A 16,099-nucleotide genomic window follows, 5' to 3' on the forward strand; every position below is an offset into this window, starting at 1 on the left:
AAAATTTGTCTTTAATAATATGTGCACAATTTACGTTATTTATATATTAATGTAAATGTGTTGTTTCATTTTCATAAATGTGAGTACATTTTTAAACACTACGGATTGGCGCGTAGCTATATTGAAAACATTATACAAACTTTGCACCACGGTGGCATATTTACGCAGAGAATAGCACTGCTGCATAATTATTAACTACCAGTAAAAGAAATTGTAGTATCAACCATGGCGAAAATTTTTCTCAGAATTTTTCATATAATTTTTCAGAATTTCTATATAATTTTATAGCTTTCTCACATTTCTTGTACGAATTGAAACACTTTTCAGAAAATCTACTTCTTGTTTCAGAATTTTTCATATATGTTGCTAATGAAATATCGTCAGATTTCTTGAAGTTTTTGTAAGTATAATTTCTGATCAAATGTTATATATGTAAATAAATCTAAAAAATTAAAAAATATTCTTTAAAAATTATGGGGAGAGGAATGAGAAATTTCAAAATATTTCAGAACTTGTATGAAAAATTCTGAGAAGATGTAAACCTTCCGAATATTTCTGAATATTTCTGAAAAATGTTCCAATTCGTATAAAAATTATGCGAAAAATTTTCATCAGGGAAACAATAACGTTTTGCTGGGATTTCTAGATAGCGTTCCTATATTGTTCCTACAGACAGTATTTTCACAGGTACTTCATATCTTTAGACGAGTGATAATTAGTCGTAAATAACGTAATACGACTGACGAGTGAAAATGGAAATGGCAAGCGTGTAAGTCTTGGACAAAAATTTATAGAATGAGAAAACATTGCTAATTGAAATATGAATGCAATAAACAGTCAATATGAATCTTGTTATTAATACCTAAGAGATTAAAAATCTCTTATTTCAACACAAAAATTTTTAAATGTTCTTTATTTATTTAGATCTTTATTGCATAATATAAAATTAAATGTAAAAGGTTCTCACAAAATTCTATTATATATATATTTGCATTAAAAAGGACATTATAATGTTATCCAATCCAATATTGTTTAGTTCCAGCAACGTCATTGTTCAATTCACAATTAATGGAATACTATACACGGGTATGTATTGTTTGTACGAAATGTGTAATTATATAAGGAAATAACAATTTTCAATTATATTATTAAAAAGCCATAGGATAGAATGTAAAGGAACCCCAATGATTCAAATATATTATAAAAATCTAATCAGAAGCTATGACATACTTATCTACTATATGGTTACAAAATCCATCACATTCAAGAATTTATGATATAAAAAGAATTACATAGAAAGTATAAAATATGATTTTAGAATTCTAACTATATATCACTGACAAGAGCTTTAGAAATAAAATATAATTAAGTATGTTAAACAGGAACTTTATGAATCGACTATATATAATTGTAAAATCACTTTCAGTATCCGATGATAGTTTACTCATTAGAACGTCTCTCCTTTCCTACATCCGCGAATATGTGGGTCTCCGAGGTACAAAAGCGATGTGTCACGAGGGTGGTTGCGGTGCCTGTATCGTAAGTGTAAGATTCCAAGACAAAGTAATAGCCGTGAATTCCTGTCTTGTACCGGTACTAATCTGCCAAGGGTACGTATACATTAAAGAGAAACTAAACAATCATACTTATTATTTCTAAAAAAAATAAAAGGCGAAATGACATTATGCGTGCTCGCGAAACTATCCTCTTCAACACAAGAAATTAGTCATCGAAATATTAAAATCTCTTTTTCTTACATTTATATTTATTTATTTCGTTTTCATATCAATTTTTTAATTTCTCAGTATACCAAGTATATATGTTAATATTAACTATTAATACGTATCATATAATGTCGCAGATGGAATATTTTCACAATTGAAAGTCTAGGTAACCACGAAGAAGGTTATCATTCGATTCAAGCCATGCTTGCTGATAAAAATGGCTCGCAATGTGGATATTGCTCTCCTGGCATGGTGATGAATATGTACAGGTACGAATTATTAAAATTGCTAATTAATTTTTAATGTTAATGAAATATTATTATATTTTAGACACATATTACATTTCCTTCTTTCATGATAAAATCCTCCTTCCTTTCGGAATTGTTCGGTGTTAAAATAAAGTACATACAAAAAAATACCCTTAAACATTCAAATAAATACATGAAATTAATAAATGAATCCCTATAATTATAATTATTCAATATTAAACGAACACATAGAAAATTAAAATCATGCATAAAATCGGAGAATACTGCTATGTACGGTTCAAGTAGGAATATCATTTAAATAGATATTATTGAAAGTTTGTATAGCTAAAACTTTCAGTTAACGCATTGTTGTATATATTTCGTAGTCTCATACTTAAGAGCTCGCATATATCTATGGAACAGATCGAAAATTCATTTGGTGGCAATATTTGTCGATGCACCGGATATCGTGCAATCTTGGATGCGTTCAAGGGATTTGCCATCGATGCACCTCCATCAATGGTGAAAAATATTCATGAAATTGAGGTTTTAAAAAATTTCTTTTCTATTCCAAAAATTTAATCCTTATTTTCGAAATTACGTTTTCAGTTTCAGTTTTTCTCACAAGTACAATTTGATTTTGTTATTTAGAGAAATAAGGATTATTTTTACTCGTTATTATAATAACTTTTTTCATATTGTTTTCATCCTGTTGTAAATATAATGAAATATACTTCGTAGGAGTTACACAAGATTAAACCTTGCCGGAAATATGGAATGCCATGTGTACGTAGTTGCTACGATAAGCAACCTTCCGATGAAAAAAGAATGTTGAGCGTAAAGTTAAAGGACGGACACTTCTACAGAACTTTCTCAATCGAAAACCTATTTCTGATATTAAAAGCGAACCCACTCGGCACGTATACATTAAATGGGGGAAATACTGCGAATGGTAATTTTTCTGTATTAGATGAAATAGACTCTAAGTAATATATATATTTTTATATAAAAAGTCTCCTCGCTCTCATATTAATTGTATAAAAAATTGTGTCTCAGTAAAATGAGTTGGTTTTCTAATACGTTGTAGATTTCAATGATGAAATAGAAGGTGGTGAATAGAAGATGTTATGATCAAAAGGTTCAATAATGGATAACTTTTTATTTATGATGTATCAAAGATGCAAAATTTGTGCTCGCATGGTATTTTTAATACATAATAGCAAACGAACCATTCATTATTGGAGTTAATGCATTGTTATGTATATATAACATACTTTGTGTGGTGTTCTTTATATTATAAGCTACTATAATACATGTGAAAACCAACTTATTGCATTTATTATACATGTAGTAAATTGTGAGACACATTGTCGAACAAAATTTAAAATTTTTTTGCAACACGATTACGAATAGTCATTTCCGACGTATACTTGCGTGCTAAACACTAATGCGTTAATAAAAGTTGACTATCACGTTACAATTTCGAGAAAAATAGCGTCAAAGGGAATTTAATATTTTGTCCATTTAAAGCCATTTTTTCAAAACAGTGATGTGATATAGTCAATTATTGTCAACGGATTCGTGTTCAGCAAGCAAGAATACGTTGGAAATAACTATTCATTCGAGTTGCAAAAAAAGATCAAATTTTGTTGGACAGGTTGTTACATAAGGAGGAATACGACTATATTCAAATTGCTATATCTCGTAAACAAAAGATCATACCGAAATGAACCAAAATGAATTTCAAAGCTAAAAATTGATACTTAGTGTGTTCTTCATATTATAAGCTACTATAATACATGTGATAACCAACTTATTGCACTTATTATACATGTAGTAAATTGTGGGACACGGATAAATACTTTCTCATAAAAATAATATTGTATTATAAAGAAACAAACTCTCTGATAAAATAAAAATATACATGATTTTGTCTTTTAATTAAAAAATCTGTATATAGATTTCATTTTCGTTACTCATACTTTAATAACTACCCAGTAAACGAGAATGAATTGAAATCAATTTAGATTTTCAGAAATATAGATTCACGAATGTGTTAAAATGAATGCTTTTCATCCCTGAATGCATTTTTATTCATTTATGGGAATTGCGATGGAGCATATCTCTATGGCTTTCAATCTAAAGATAATATCAGCTTTCTCTGTGCATTGTGAATACTGTTCAATTCAAAATTTTGAATAGGAAATGCAGTTTTTCAATCGAATTACATCCAATTGAATCCAATTAAATCCAAAAAATCTTCGCTATTTAAAATACGCATTCGGATAGAAAAAATTTCAATGCATTTTAATTCATTCTCGTTTACTGTATAAATGTGATATGTTAAAATACAGTTTTATTAATATTTCTCAGAATCTTTAATATTAATAAAGTTTTTCTGACACCAATCAAGGTTTAACATAATTATAAAAATACAAAAGTTTCAATAATTCCAATTATATTCTTCAATGTCACATTCTACATAATTATTAGTACTCACGTTAAATTAAATATAAAAGTAAGATATATATTTATATACGTATATAATTTTGTGGAAATTTAATTTTGCAGGTGTTTATCGTTCGAGCATAAAAGATATGTATATTGATATAAACAACATTCAAGAATTGCGTAACATTGAAAAAACCGATAGTACTTTGGTCCTAGGAGGAAGTGTAACCCTTACTACCGCGATAGAAACGTTTCAGAAATATTCAAATGATGCCGGATTTAAATATCTAAATCAGTTGGCCCAGCATGCAGAAATGATTGCAAACATTACCGTGCGAAATATTGGCACCATAGCAGGGAATTTAATGATAAAATACCAGCACAATGAGTTCCCATCCGATTTATTTTTAATGTTAGAGACTGTCGGTGCTCAAGTACACGTCTTGGAAAGTCCCTCCCAGAAGCAAAGTTTGTATCTGTGGGAATTTCTGAACCTCGATATGCATCATAAAATCATTTATAGCGTTGTACTACCAAAGCTAACTGACGAGTACATATATAGATCCTACAAGATTATGCCTAGAGCCCAGAATGCTAAAGCTCACGTCAACGCTGGCTTCCTTTTCAAACTCGACAGCGATGGCAAGGTAACGGAATCATTATAAATTGTTTATATCACTTTATCATTAATTTCTCATGGATATTTTAATTTTCTTCAAGTTTTATTTTTTTTTTTTTAAGAAATAAATCAAATAAGTGTCGGCTCTCAAAGGTTTCTCTTTAATTTTTTTGATTTATTTTTTTTTTACATTTACAATATTCTACGAAAAGGTGTTGGAGCTGCCTAACATCATCTTCGGTGGCATCAATAAGAGTTTTAAACACGCAAGAAGTACAGAGGAAGTTTTGCTGGATAAATCTATCATCAAGAATCTATCTTCAACGCTTAAGGAAGCCTTGAATACATTGCATAATGAGCTGCAACCTGATTATGTACTACCGGATTACTCGCCGAAATTTCGCAAGACTCTCGCCGAAGGATTATTTTACAGGTGTATGTTAAGCATCAAACCGGAGAATATACGCGATTTTTATCGTAGTGGAGGCACTTCATTAGAACGAGGTCTCAATTCAGGTACACATAAAATATCCATAACGTTTTGGAGATGTCTGTCTATTATAAAAACTTATATAAACCTTCGCAGTTCATGCACATAATATATTTATAAGGCGACGAGATATATAATTAGTAAGCAATTGAAATGTACTTACAAATGAAGTTAACTGCAAACGTTTCGATTCGGGATTTGAGATCTCTTCAGTATGGAGATCAAGTACTATATGTAAAAGAGAACTTAAATCCAGAGTGAATATGTTTGTAATTAACATTGTTAGTAAGTACATTCTAATTATTTGCGAATTATATTTTATTTCATTATAAATATATTTTAAATATTATAATATTTATTAAATTAACCATCACAAAGGTTCATATTGGCATTTTACTCACAGATATTTGGTTTATTTTTGAAGGAAGAGGGCTTTTCTATTTTTGTTAAGGAACCTTCTTAATGGTGTTGATGGTTTTGATACATTGAGAGAAAGATTTCTTTACATTTAATAAATATCGTCATTGGGACAGTTGAACCAATTCGAATCTTTAAATTAAGAAATGTAATTGATTGCATTAAAGCTAAATTTTGGGGATTAAGTGGAATAGTTTCATTTAAAATTAAATTGTTTCAATAAAATAAATAGGAGTTTCGAGTCTAAATAACTCTTTCACTCTGTATATTATTGGTGGAATAAAGGAATATAGCCATTTTAGAATAATTTATGTATAAAAAGCTCGTAATGTATAATGTAATATATAAAAAAAGATGCAACCTTCTTAGGTAAGCAAGACTACGATACGAAACTTGACGAGTGGCCATTGACTGAGCCTATACAAAAGTTAGAATCTTTGGAACAGACATCAGGCGAATGCCAATTTTGCGATGATCTGGGTCCATTTCCTAGAGAAGTGTTTTGTGCTTTTGTCGTCACAAATGTCGGTAATGGCCAGATCCGTAAAATAGATGCGAGCGAAGCTCTTAAAAAGAAGGATGTAGTGGCGTTTTTCAGCGCCCAAGACATACCAGGGAAGAATCTATGTATTTCGGCTGCCAGCAAGTTGACGTCTTTGTCAGAGGACGAGTTGCTGTTTGCCGAAAAGGATATTTTGTATGCCGGCCAACCGGTTGGTGTCATCGTCGCGAAGACGCATAATTTGGCAAATGAAGCTGCAAAATTGGTAAAAATTACATATAGCGAAAGTGTGAAAAGACCAGTGATAAGTATTGAAGATGCCTTTAAGACGACTGACAAAAATAGAATCAGAGAAAGCGTCAATATTCCAGCAAAGAGGAAAGGTAGAAACTCATAAAGAACGAAATAGATTTAATAACATTTAATTAAATTGTTTTCTTTTTAATTATAATTATTAGAAGAAAATGGTAGTACCGTAGTAATTGTATGTTTCCAGTTTAAAAAAATGAATTAAGCTGGACATTTACAAACTTGTGAAATATAGTATGAATCAATTATTAGAAATGCTACCAATTATTAAAAATGATAATTATTCAATTTAGTGAAGTTATTTCCAATGACTTTGATCTTGACGTATGTTGTCAAGAACAGTCTACTGAAGGATCTTAATAAATTTTAATCGTTATTCGCTAAAAGTGATCGTAAGACGTTGAAGATAAGATAGGGAATAAATTTTTTTTCACTACAGTCACAGTTCCAACTCAAGTTGGATACGAAATTATAATGAGGTTAAGATAACATTAAATTAAGGACATTTTAAGAGAAATGACAATGTCATTCGATACATTTTGGTTATGATTTTGTAACAAATATTAATATAATAGTTTTTATGTTACTTTACAGTTACAGGTTAAATTTAACTCTTCCTTAACTAAAAAATCTTTTTGAGAAGTTTAAAAACTTATTAACTAAGAAACTTTTCAAATAGCTCATGAATTTAACACAAAATCATCAAAAGTATATCAAATGATATCATTACGATCTTTTCTAAAACAGCCAGATTTTATCTTATTCTTATTACGATTTTGTGTTACATCTAGGTAATTAATTTTGACTAATCTCGATAATTATACAACAAGAATTAAGCTTTGGACTACAAATGAGCTTATTAACAAACCAAAAGAGGATTCCGACTACATATTTGAAAACATGAATTTATACTCCATTCGAAACTTTGAACATTCATATGTATACTTCAGGACACGTTTGTGAAAAACATAATAGAGGATTTATTTTATTTAAACTTTCTATACACATTCGAATTATAATAGTTAATAAATTTAAGAATAATTTTTTATTATATTTTACCTTGCATATTTTATATTAGGCGAAAAATCGAGACGAATGACGTCCCTCCTAAGATTCTTCCGAATTTCTGTAGAGAATAAAAAATTGTGATATACCAAAATTCAGGATAATTTCCTATTCGTGACTTAAGATAAATTTACAATGTTCATTTAAAGAGTATGCACAAACATTATTTTGGAAACTCATCAAACATATCATCAAGCGAAGTGCTAAGTCACTCAGGAATTACCCTTGTAATATACGTCAAGCCAAGGCTATATTCAATAGAAATAACTTCGTTAAAATGAATAGTTGCCTTAGAAATAAAAAAAATAATACAATGAAAAAGAAGATCGTTCTTTACTATTTTACAGGAACCTCTCAATATGTAGTAGTAACGGGCTTCTTTCATTGTGGTAGCCAATATCACTATACCCTAGAAACTCAATCCTGCGTATGCGTTCCTGTGGTTGGTGGTATGAACGTCTATCCATCGTCACAATGGATGGATCTCATTCAAGTATCAATCGCGAATTGTCTTAATGTTCAGAATAGCAGGTAACTCATTAATCTATCAAGTGAACCTCATCTATATGTCGAAGTAATTATATCGAAGTAATCCAATTGCTATAATTTGCTATAATACAGGCCACTGTATATATTGTGGCCTTTCTTAATATCTACGCTATTATATAGCGAATCTTAATGATTACTTATGGAATTATTAGTTCAGTAGCTCGCCGTTACACCATGACTCTAATATTACTCAATAGCCAGCACTTATTTTATAACGCATTTTTACTTTCAAGTACTTCGAAATGTTTTTGAGATATACTTTAGCATTTAATTACACCTACTTCCCCTCATTTTTCTTAAATTTCAGCATATTATCACACAAATATATGTATTTTTGAGTGTGAAATTTGCTATTTAACATTTATTTGACTATATATATATATTGAGTTATACAAATGTAAATAATACCATGGCATTTTGTTAATGTGGCCTTTTATGGATATTGATTACTCACGACCTCTTTTTTAAGGTTTTTATATCAGAATAATTATTTGATAACCTATTGTAACTCTACTGTTAACCTATAGTTTATATTACGTGTACTATTTTTAGTACTAAGATTTTTAGTACTGAACAGTTTATATGCAGAAGTTATGTGAATGTATATATACATTCATTTGCATACATTTTAAATTGTTTTTCTTTTTTGTTAATTTTGTAATCAAATACTGGAAGGCCATATTACTGCCTATTTTGATTATTAATAAAGTTATTGTGTAAAATGTAACTGTAATGCCATAACACCATCTTCTCCTCTATAATGGCACGTAAAATTCTGACAATTACAATGGGATAATCCACTATTAAAAGTGTATATATTCACGTTTTTAAATAAAATTAAAAACGAAATTGTTCTCTTTCAGTAGTCGAACATTTTACAATAGTAAAATAGTTACAATTAAAGTTAAACGTAACGTAATTTATACGTAACAATTTACCAACTAATTATGCACAATTATTTTTGAGCAACAATAACTGCGTTCGGAAACGTCGCTCGGATGCCTCAGATGCCTCGGATTCATCATCTGTCCTTGTTTAATATTTAATGTTAATTATCCTTACTTATCAAACGTTTATTTATTTATCATACATTTTATCGTTACTTATCAAACACCCTGTATATGTTATAAATGAATATCTTTTTCTTACAAGAGCATTACGTTATTGTAATTGATATTCAGTAACATCTATATTATCAATATCAATATCAATATCAATCACATGATGAAATCGGGAAAATTTAAATAAAAGGTTACTTCAAATAAAAATTGAAATTACAGTTTTAATATAAAATGAGTATTAGAAATACCTATATTTTTATAAAATAAAATTAATTAAATGAGCATTATTAAGTAAGTCAAAAGTGCATTTTATAAAATAAAATTAACATTAAGTGAGTCAATTTAATTTTTCTAGCATCAATGTGCTTGTGAAACGACTTGGCGGTTCGTACGGGTCGAAAATTTCACGCAACGCGCAAATTTCGTGTGCTTGCGCATTGGTATGTCATAAACTAAATCGTCCAGCGCGATTCGTCATGTCGATGGAGAACAATATGCAATCGATAGGCAAGAGATATTCTTCGCGTCAAGAATATGCTGTCTGGGTAAATTTAGATGGAGTTATACAGTATCTCAAAACAAATCAATGGAGCAACTGCGGTTCTAGTTTCAACGAACCACATTCTGAAATGATAGCTTCTTACATGCAAAGGTATTGTAATATAACATGTAGTATAAACAAATTTGTCTATTAGATTCGTCCATTAAATTTATCCATTAAATTTTCTGTACACAATATTTTAAATCTCAGTATCAAATTTTTAAGCAGAAATACTGTAATATATAAAACTATTTTTATCTCGTTTTGAACAGAATTTTGAAACATATTCAAATATAGGAAAAAATGTTACAATACTAATGTTAATAAAAAAATAATTTCAATTAACTGTGATAAAACAGATTTCAATATATAATTAACTAAATCAAATTTGAAAACACTCTATCGTGATTAATCTTCCGCATTTAATTAAATATCATAAACGATTTTTTATCGTTAAAAGCTGCTATTTAACGGATACTTGGGAGCTCCATGGGTATGACGTGAGAACCGACTTACCGTCAAATACATTTTGTCGGGCATCAGGATCTACGGAAGGAATAGCTATGATCGAAAATATAATGGAACACATTGCAACAGAAATCAACAAGGATCCGTTAGCGGTCAGATTGGCGAATATGAATGACGTGGATAAATCCGTATTAGAACCTATGATAAAAGATTTGTCGAATAGAACCAACTACGAGGAGAGAAAGCATTCTATTGATCAATACAACACACACAATCGCTGGAAGAAAAAGGGAATTGCCGTGTTACCGATGAAATATTTGGTGATGTATGAAGAAGGGCAATACGAAACGTCGGTGTCGGTTTGCGCTCGCGACGGTTCGGTATGCGTAACGCATAGCGGAATTGAGATCGACCAAGGCATAAATACCAAGGTATGAAAATGCAATGATTTATCTAAGCGAGTTCTTTTATGCTTCTCATCTAATTATGAATAAACTAATGGAAAATTGTACTTAACAATTCTATTCCTTTGAAATTGAGTTTCTATTTTTAAAAATTAGTATTAGGAAGCTGTGATATTGAAGATATCTATATTTTAATCACCTTTCATTTTGGATACATACTTTCTATATTTTAAATAGCAAAAAGATTCGATTTAATATGTAAGACGCTTTACATTTCTGCCAATTTAAAAATAATTCTTGTACACTAGATCGCACAAATAGCAGCTCATACACTGGATATTCGTATCGAAATGATTTCCGTTAAACAAAGCAATAATTTATCGGCACCCAACAAATCAACAGGACACAGCATTACTACAGAAACCTGTGGATACGTAAGAATTCAATTTGTCTCCATCGCTGTGGAAGACGATGTCATATACATATACGTAACTTAAAACTTGATGATGATATCGATTATCGGATTCATTTCAGACAACGATCCAAGCTTGCAGAGACATTTTGAATAAACTCGTGCCGATAAGAAAAAAAATAAAAGATCCGAAATGGAGTGATCTCATTTTTAAAGCATATGAAGAAAACGTTGATTTAAGCTCACGTTACACGTAAACGTCATTAAATCTTATTTTTGACACATCAGTGATATATTACATCACACAATGTCATATAAAGCACTTTAATATCTTTCCGAAAATATTGTACTTGCTTTAGAAAGAAACATTTGTCCTATCTTTTGCATTTGATTAAAATAAATTCTATATTGTGAAAAATTTAAATATTCCATTTGCATTTCCTGTAATTACCTAATCAGCACACAATAATTAAAAAATATTTTTTAAATATTTATTAAATATTTTTATGTTAAATAAATATTTAAAAAACGTTTTAAAAACCATCTCTACTGATTGGATAGTATTAAGCGTATTTATTGTATGTTTTCGGAATGATTTCGATAAATCAATAAATTTAAATATACTTTATATTTATATAATGGGATAATATTGCTTGATACTATACAAATAATTAATTATATAATACATAATTCCATTTACCTTGGCAGGTTGGTGACCGGGCCAACGAAAGAAGTGATGAAGCCTTATCCCATTTATGGTGTTACCATTGCCGAAGTGGAAATCGATGTGTTGACCGGTCAACACATTGTCAGAAGGGTTGATTTGATGATCGATGCAGGTCAAAGTTTAAATCCGAAAATTGACATTGGTCAGGTGGAGGGAGCTTTCGTGATGGGAATGGGATACTGGACTTCTGAGGATCTGATGTACGATCCTAAAACAGGAGTATTAACAAATGACAGAACCTGGGTATGTGTTATTTTCATCAAATTTCGGTAAAGCTATTATTGTCAAAATGCGACTGCTTTATTTCAGTGAGACTATCTTAGAAATACATAATTAAATTATTTGAAGTATTTGACTATTTTTATAGAATTATAAGCCACCAGGAGCGAAGGATATTCCTGAAGATTTCCGCGTGTACTTATGCAAAAATTCGTTCAACGCAAACGGTATCCATGGTTCAAAAAGTAAGATCAAAACTCTTCTATTCAAATTATTATTTACTATAAATATACATATTTGCATAGAATTGATAAATTCGTAGTAATTCTTTTAGAAAAATTTTCAAATCTACATCGATTTATAAGCGCGCGTCTCAATAATTCATTTAATTTAAATAAGATAAATACAATATAAGAAAAAATTTAAAAATAAAAAAGGTCTCTTTAACGTTTCGGAATTAGAAATATTGAATGGTCGATTTCCGACTAATTCTGAAAATATTTTTGCAGCAATCGATGAAGCACCGCTTTGTATGAGTTATGTAATTCCGATGGCGATCCGCAGAGCATTGAGTTCCGTTAGAAAAGATTTAGTGACAGAGGAGGATTGGTACAAGTTAGGTAAGTTTTAACCAGAGATACATTCATATTGTTGATAATTCAACATACAACACGAATCGACTAACTTGATGATCTGTATTAATTTCTACATTCTTGCAGCAAATACTAATCTTTTAATGGCCATTGTTCTTTATGTTTATATTTAAAGAACATTTTTTAAATACTTTTCTAACTTTTTTCTCTCCTCTTTTCTTTTTAAAAAGAATTAAATCAGGCAATAATTTAAAGAAAGTACCTTCGAAATTTATAGTTTCATATCTTTTTTATCAGTTTTTTTAATTCTATTATATGAACTCCTGGTTCATTTTACCTATCACGATTTACGATGTACATTATTCAAAATAGGACACACCACAAACTTTTAAACTTTTTATAATAAAATAACTAAAAATATATTAGTCTATATAATTAAATATTAAGTATTTAAATATGTAATTCATAGTTTTCTCTATAATACTTCCTTATAAATTATATACATGTATAATTTCTTATAGAACATTATCATATAATCATATATCAATCATATATCAATAAGATAATATTTTGATATATATTCACATATCATTCGTAATATTTGCAGATGGACCGTGTACCACCGAACGTATACTTCTAACTAGTTTAACCAGCATAGATGGAATGATAATTTAAGAGTAAAAATGGAAAACGTTTTCACAAATAATCCGGTGTTTAAAATAAGTTTTATATTTAGTTGTTATTTCATTGTTATCTAAATAAAATAATTCAAAAATTTGTAAAATGAAGAATATAATTTATGTATTATGTGTTTAAAATAAATTTTGTATTTTGCTAGCCTTTTAATTGCTGTATTAGTAGAATAATTAACAAATTTTTTTAATTGAATTTAATTTAAATATTCACATTTTTTTTTTATATGAGAACCTTTTATGGTAATAATGGGATTATAATAATTCGACTAGTTAATTGATCTTTAAAATTGCTAAAGCACTTCTTTTCATTTGTACTAATTTTTAATAAATTTTCTCCATTAAACTCCTAGCTTTAACCTTAAAATCATATGTATATTGTGCGTGTAAGTGAACGAAGTTATTGAGAGAGTGTTAAGTTACGTCTTTAGTTATCATCAAGACTTCAATCTGCCATGCTAAAAGCTAGGAGAAATATGGACAAAGTTTTAAAAATTCGGTCTGTTATATGTATATCAGTTTGAAACTCTTATGGTGAATTCGTGATCACTCGCATTACACTGGATCAGTGCATATTAAAAGCTGCTTTACATAAAATACCTCAATGTAGTGATACAATATAATCAACTTTGACAATGAAATGATATATATATATTTTGATATATATATATTTTGAAATGATATATATATAAATGTATATTTTGTTAAATAACGTGACAATAATTAGTAGATAGTTAATCGTTTAAAATATTTATATACTTTTACATTTAACTTTGTTAATTTCATGTAAAGCAGCTTTTAGTATGCACTGATATCTAGTGTAGTGCAAGTTTATAGGTCATGGACTAAGGGCCGGTCTCACTAACTTCGATTAACTTAATCGGCCGATTAAATATTGCCAACTGCAAAACATGAAAACATCATTTTCTGGCAGGACGCCGAGTACTCACATGCTCGACTCGCATGGCTTTTTCGCAATTGAGAAATTTGCCATTAATAAGGACCTGTGCTGTTATTGTCACATCGTTCTTTACAGCTGCCAGAAAATTAGGTTATGTTTTCAGTCTTGCAGTTGACAATACTGAAATTTAATCGACCGATTGGCTTAATCGGCCGATTAATCCATTGGAATTGACCAATCGCATTTGCCATTTTGTTTGACGACAGATGGCGATTGGCCAATTCCAATAGACTAATCGGTCGATTAAGTTAATCGGAGGTTAGCAAAAGTAGCCCTAAGCGCACGATGTACTATAGCCAATATATTTTATTGATATGTTATGAGGTTACATACTCCATACCACAAGATTCAACTTATAATAGTGTGTTTATTCTTTCTTTTCTGTTATGTTAATAATTATATGTGTGTTTATAAAAATTATAAAGATTTTGTCATTAAAAGTGTGAAATGTATGAAAATATTATGTTTCGACAAAAAATGTTTGAATTATTTCATTTCCATTTCGTATAATTATACTATATTTACTATTATGTACGTTCGATATGATTTCGATAAATATCTAAGCAGAACAACAAATTACGATAATATTAAAATGACATTAAAATGAATTGGAAATGATTGAAAAATGACTTTTAATGATGATTTTGGACATCATTTTGACATCATTTCAATATCATAATCTTGTTCTGCTCGGGTAAATAGATTTACATTTTGTATTTTTAAAATAGAAAGAGACAATTTCTTATTATTACACAAACCATTAATTATTATGCATTACTCTTTACCTTGATAAATTGGCGACCGGGCCAAGACAAAGCCATGTAATTACAATGCCATTGCCGAAGTAGAGATTGATGTATTAACCGCATACATATGTTTGAAAGGGTTAATTTGATAGAAGATGTCAGTGTAAGCAAGAATCGTTGGTCAGATGGAGAAAGTTTTCATGATGGAAATAGGATATTATCTTCTTGGGATCTGGTATACGATTCTAAAACAAGAGTGTTAATGAGTGACAAAACGTGGTTTCGTTATTTTCATCGAATTTCAATAAAGCTAATACCGCCAAGATGCAACTATACCTTGATTCATTTAGTTTGTTCTAGAAATATATAGGGTGTTCCGAAATTTTTTGCCAAGCACTCTTGTGTAGTTAGAGCGGACTAAACTGAGTCGAAAAGTACTCTACCATTTTGCAATTTTCGCAATAGTTAACAAGATATTAATTATTAAAAATTGCCGAATATTGGTCTTTAATAATTTTTTTCTCAAATACTATCAACTTTACAGAAAAACTGCGAGATAAAAATTGTTTATTTTCTTCTCATAGAGTTCTGAGAATTTTTCAGAATTTTTTAATACCGCATTTTCTCATGTGGGTAAAAATAGTTGCCAATAAGAAAATGCAGTATTAAAAAATGGACAATAAATTCTGAAAAAATTCTTAGAGTTCTATGAAAAGAAAATAAACAATTTTGGTCTCTTACTGTTTTTCTGTAAAGTTGATAGCACTTGAATAAAAAATTATTGAAAACCAATATATATTCAGCAATTTTTAGTAATTAATATTTTGTTAACTATTGCAAAATGGTAGAGGATTTTTTGATTCAGTTTAGTTCCGCTCTATCTACATAAGAACGCTTGGCA

General features: G+C 29.4%; 1 protein-coding gene and 1 long non-coding RNA gene across 2 annotated transcripts; one reads left to right on the forward strand and one right to left on the reverse strand.

Annotated features, from left to right (window-relative positions):
• Positions 1 to 750: 750 nt before the first annotated feature.
• Positions 751 to 13,492, forward strand: LOC108723122 (xanthine dehydrogenase 1-like). The gene is made up of 18 exons (XM_018448620.1): positions 751 to 769; positions 1,037 to 1,086; positions 1,427 to 1,610; positions 1,862 to 1,993; positions 2,359 to 2,518; positions 2,714 to 2,924; positions 4,544 to 5,070; positions 5,255 to 5,558; positions 6,319 to 6,834; positions 8,173 to 8,356; positions 9,791 to 10,087; positions 10,437 to 10,875; positions 11,157 to 11,282; positions 11,383 to 11,513; positions 11,969 to 12,230; positions 12,355 to 12,451; positions 12,716 to 12,826; positions 13,407 to 13,492. Exons 1-18 carry the CDS (start codon positions 753 to 755, stop codon positions 13,472 to 13,474), a joined length of 3,816 nt encoding a protein of 1,271 aa, XP_018304122.1. The 5' UTR covers positions 751 to 752; the 3' UTR covers positions 13,475 to 13,492.
• LOC108723128 (uncharacterized) lies at positions 3,262 to 13,983 on the reverse strand. The gene is made up of 3 exons (XR_001936632.1): positions 13,915 to 13,983; positions 12,303 to 12,305; positions 3,262 to 3,276 (listed from the first exon to the last, which is right to left on the reverse strand). It is a non-coding gene; the product is annotated as an uncharacterized lncRNA (long non-coding RNA).
• Between the last annotated feature and the right edge of the window lie 2,116 nt (positions 13,984 to 16,099).

This window comes from Mycetomoellerius zeteki, unplaced genomic scaffold (genome assembly GCF_001594055.1).
Source record: "Mycetomoellerius zeteki isolate Tzet28-1 unplaced genomic scaffold, Tzet1.0 scaffold223, whole genome shotgun sequence".
NCBI classification, from domain to species: domain Eukaryota; kingdom Metazoa; phylum Arthropoda; class Insecta; order Hymenoptera; family Formicidae; genus Mycetomoellerius; species Mycetomoellerius zeteki.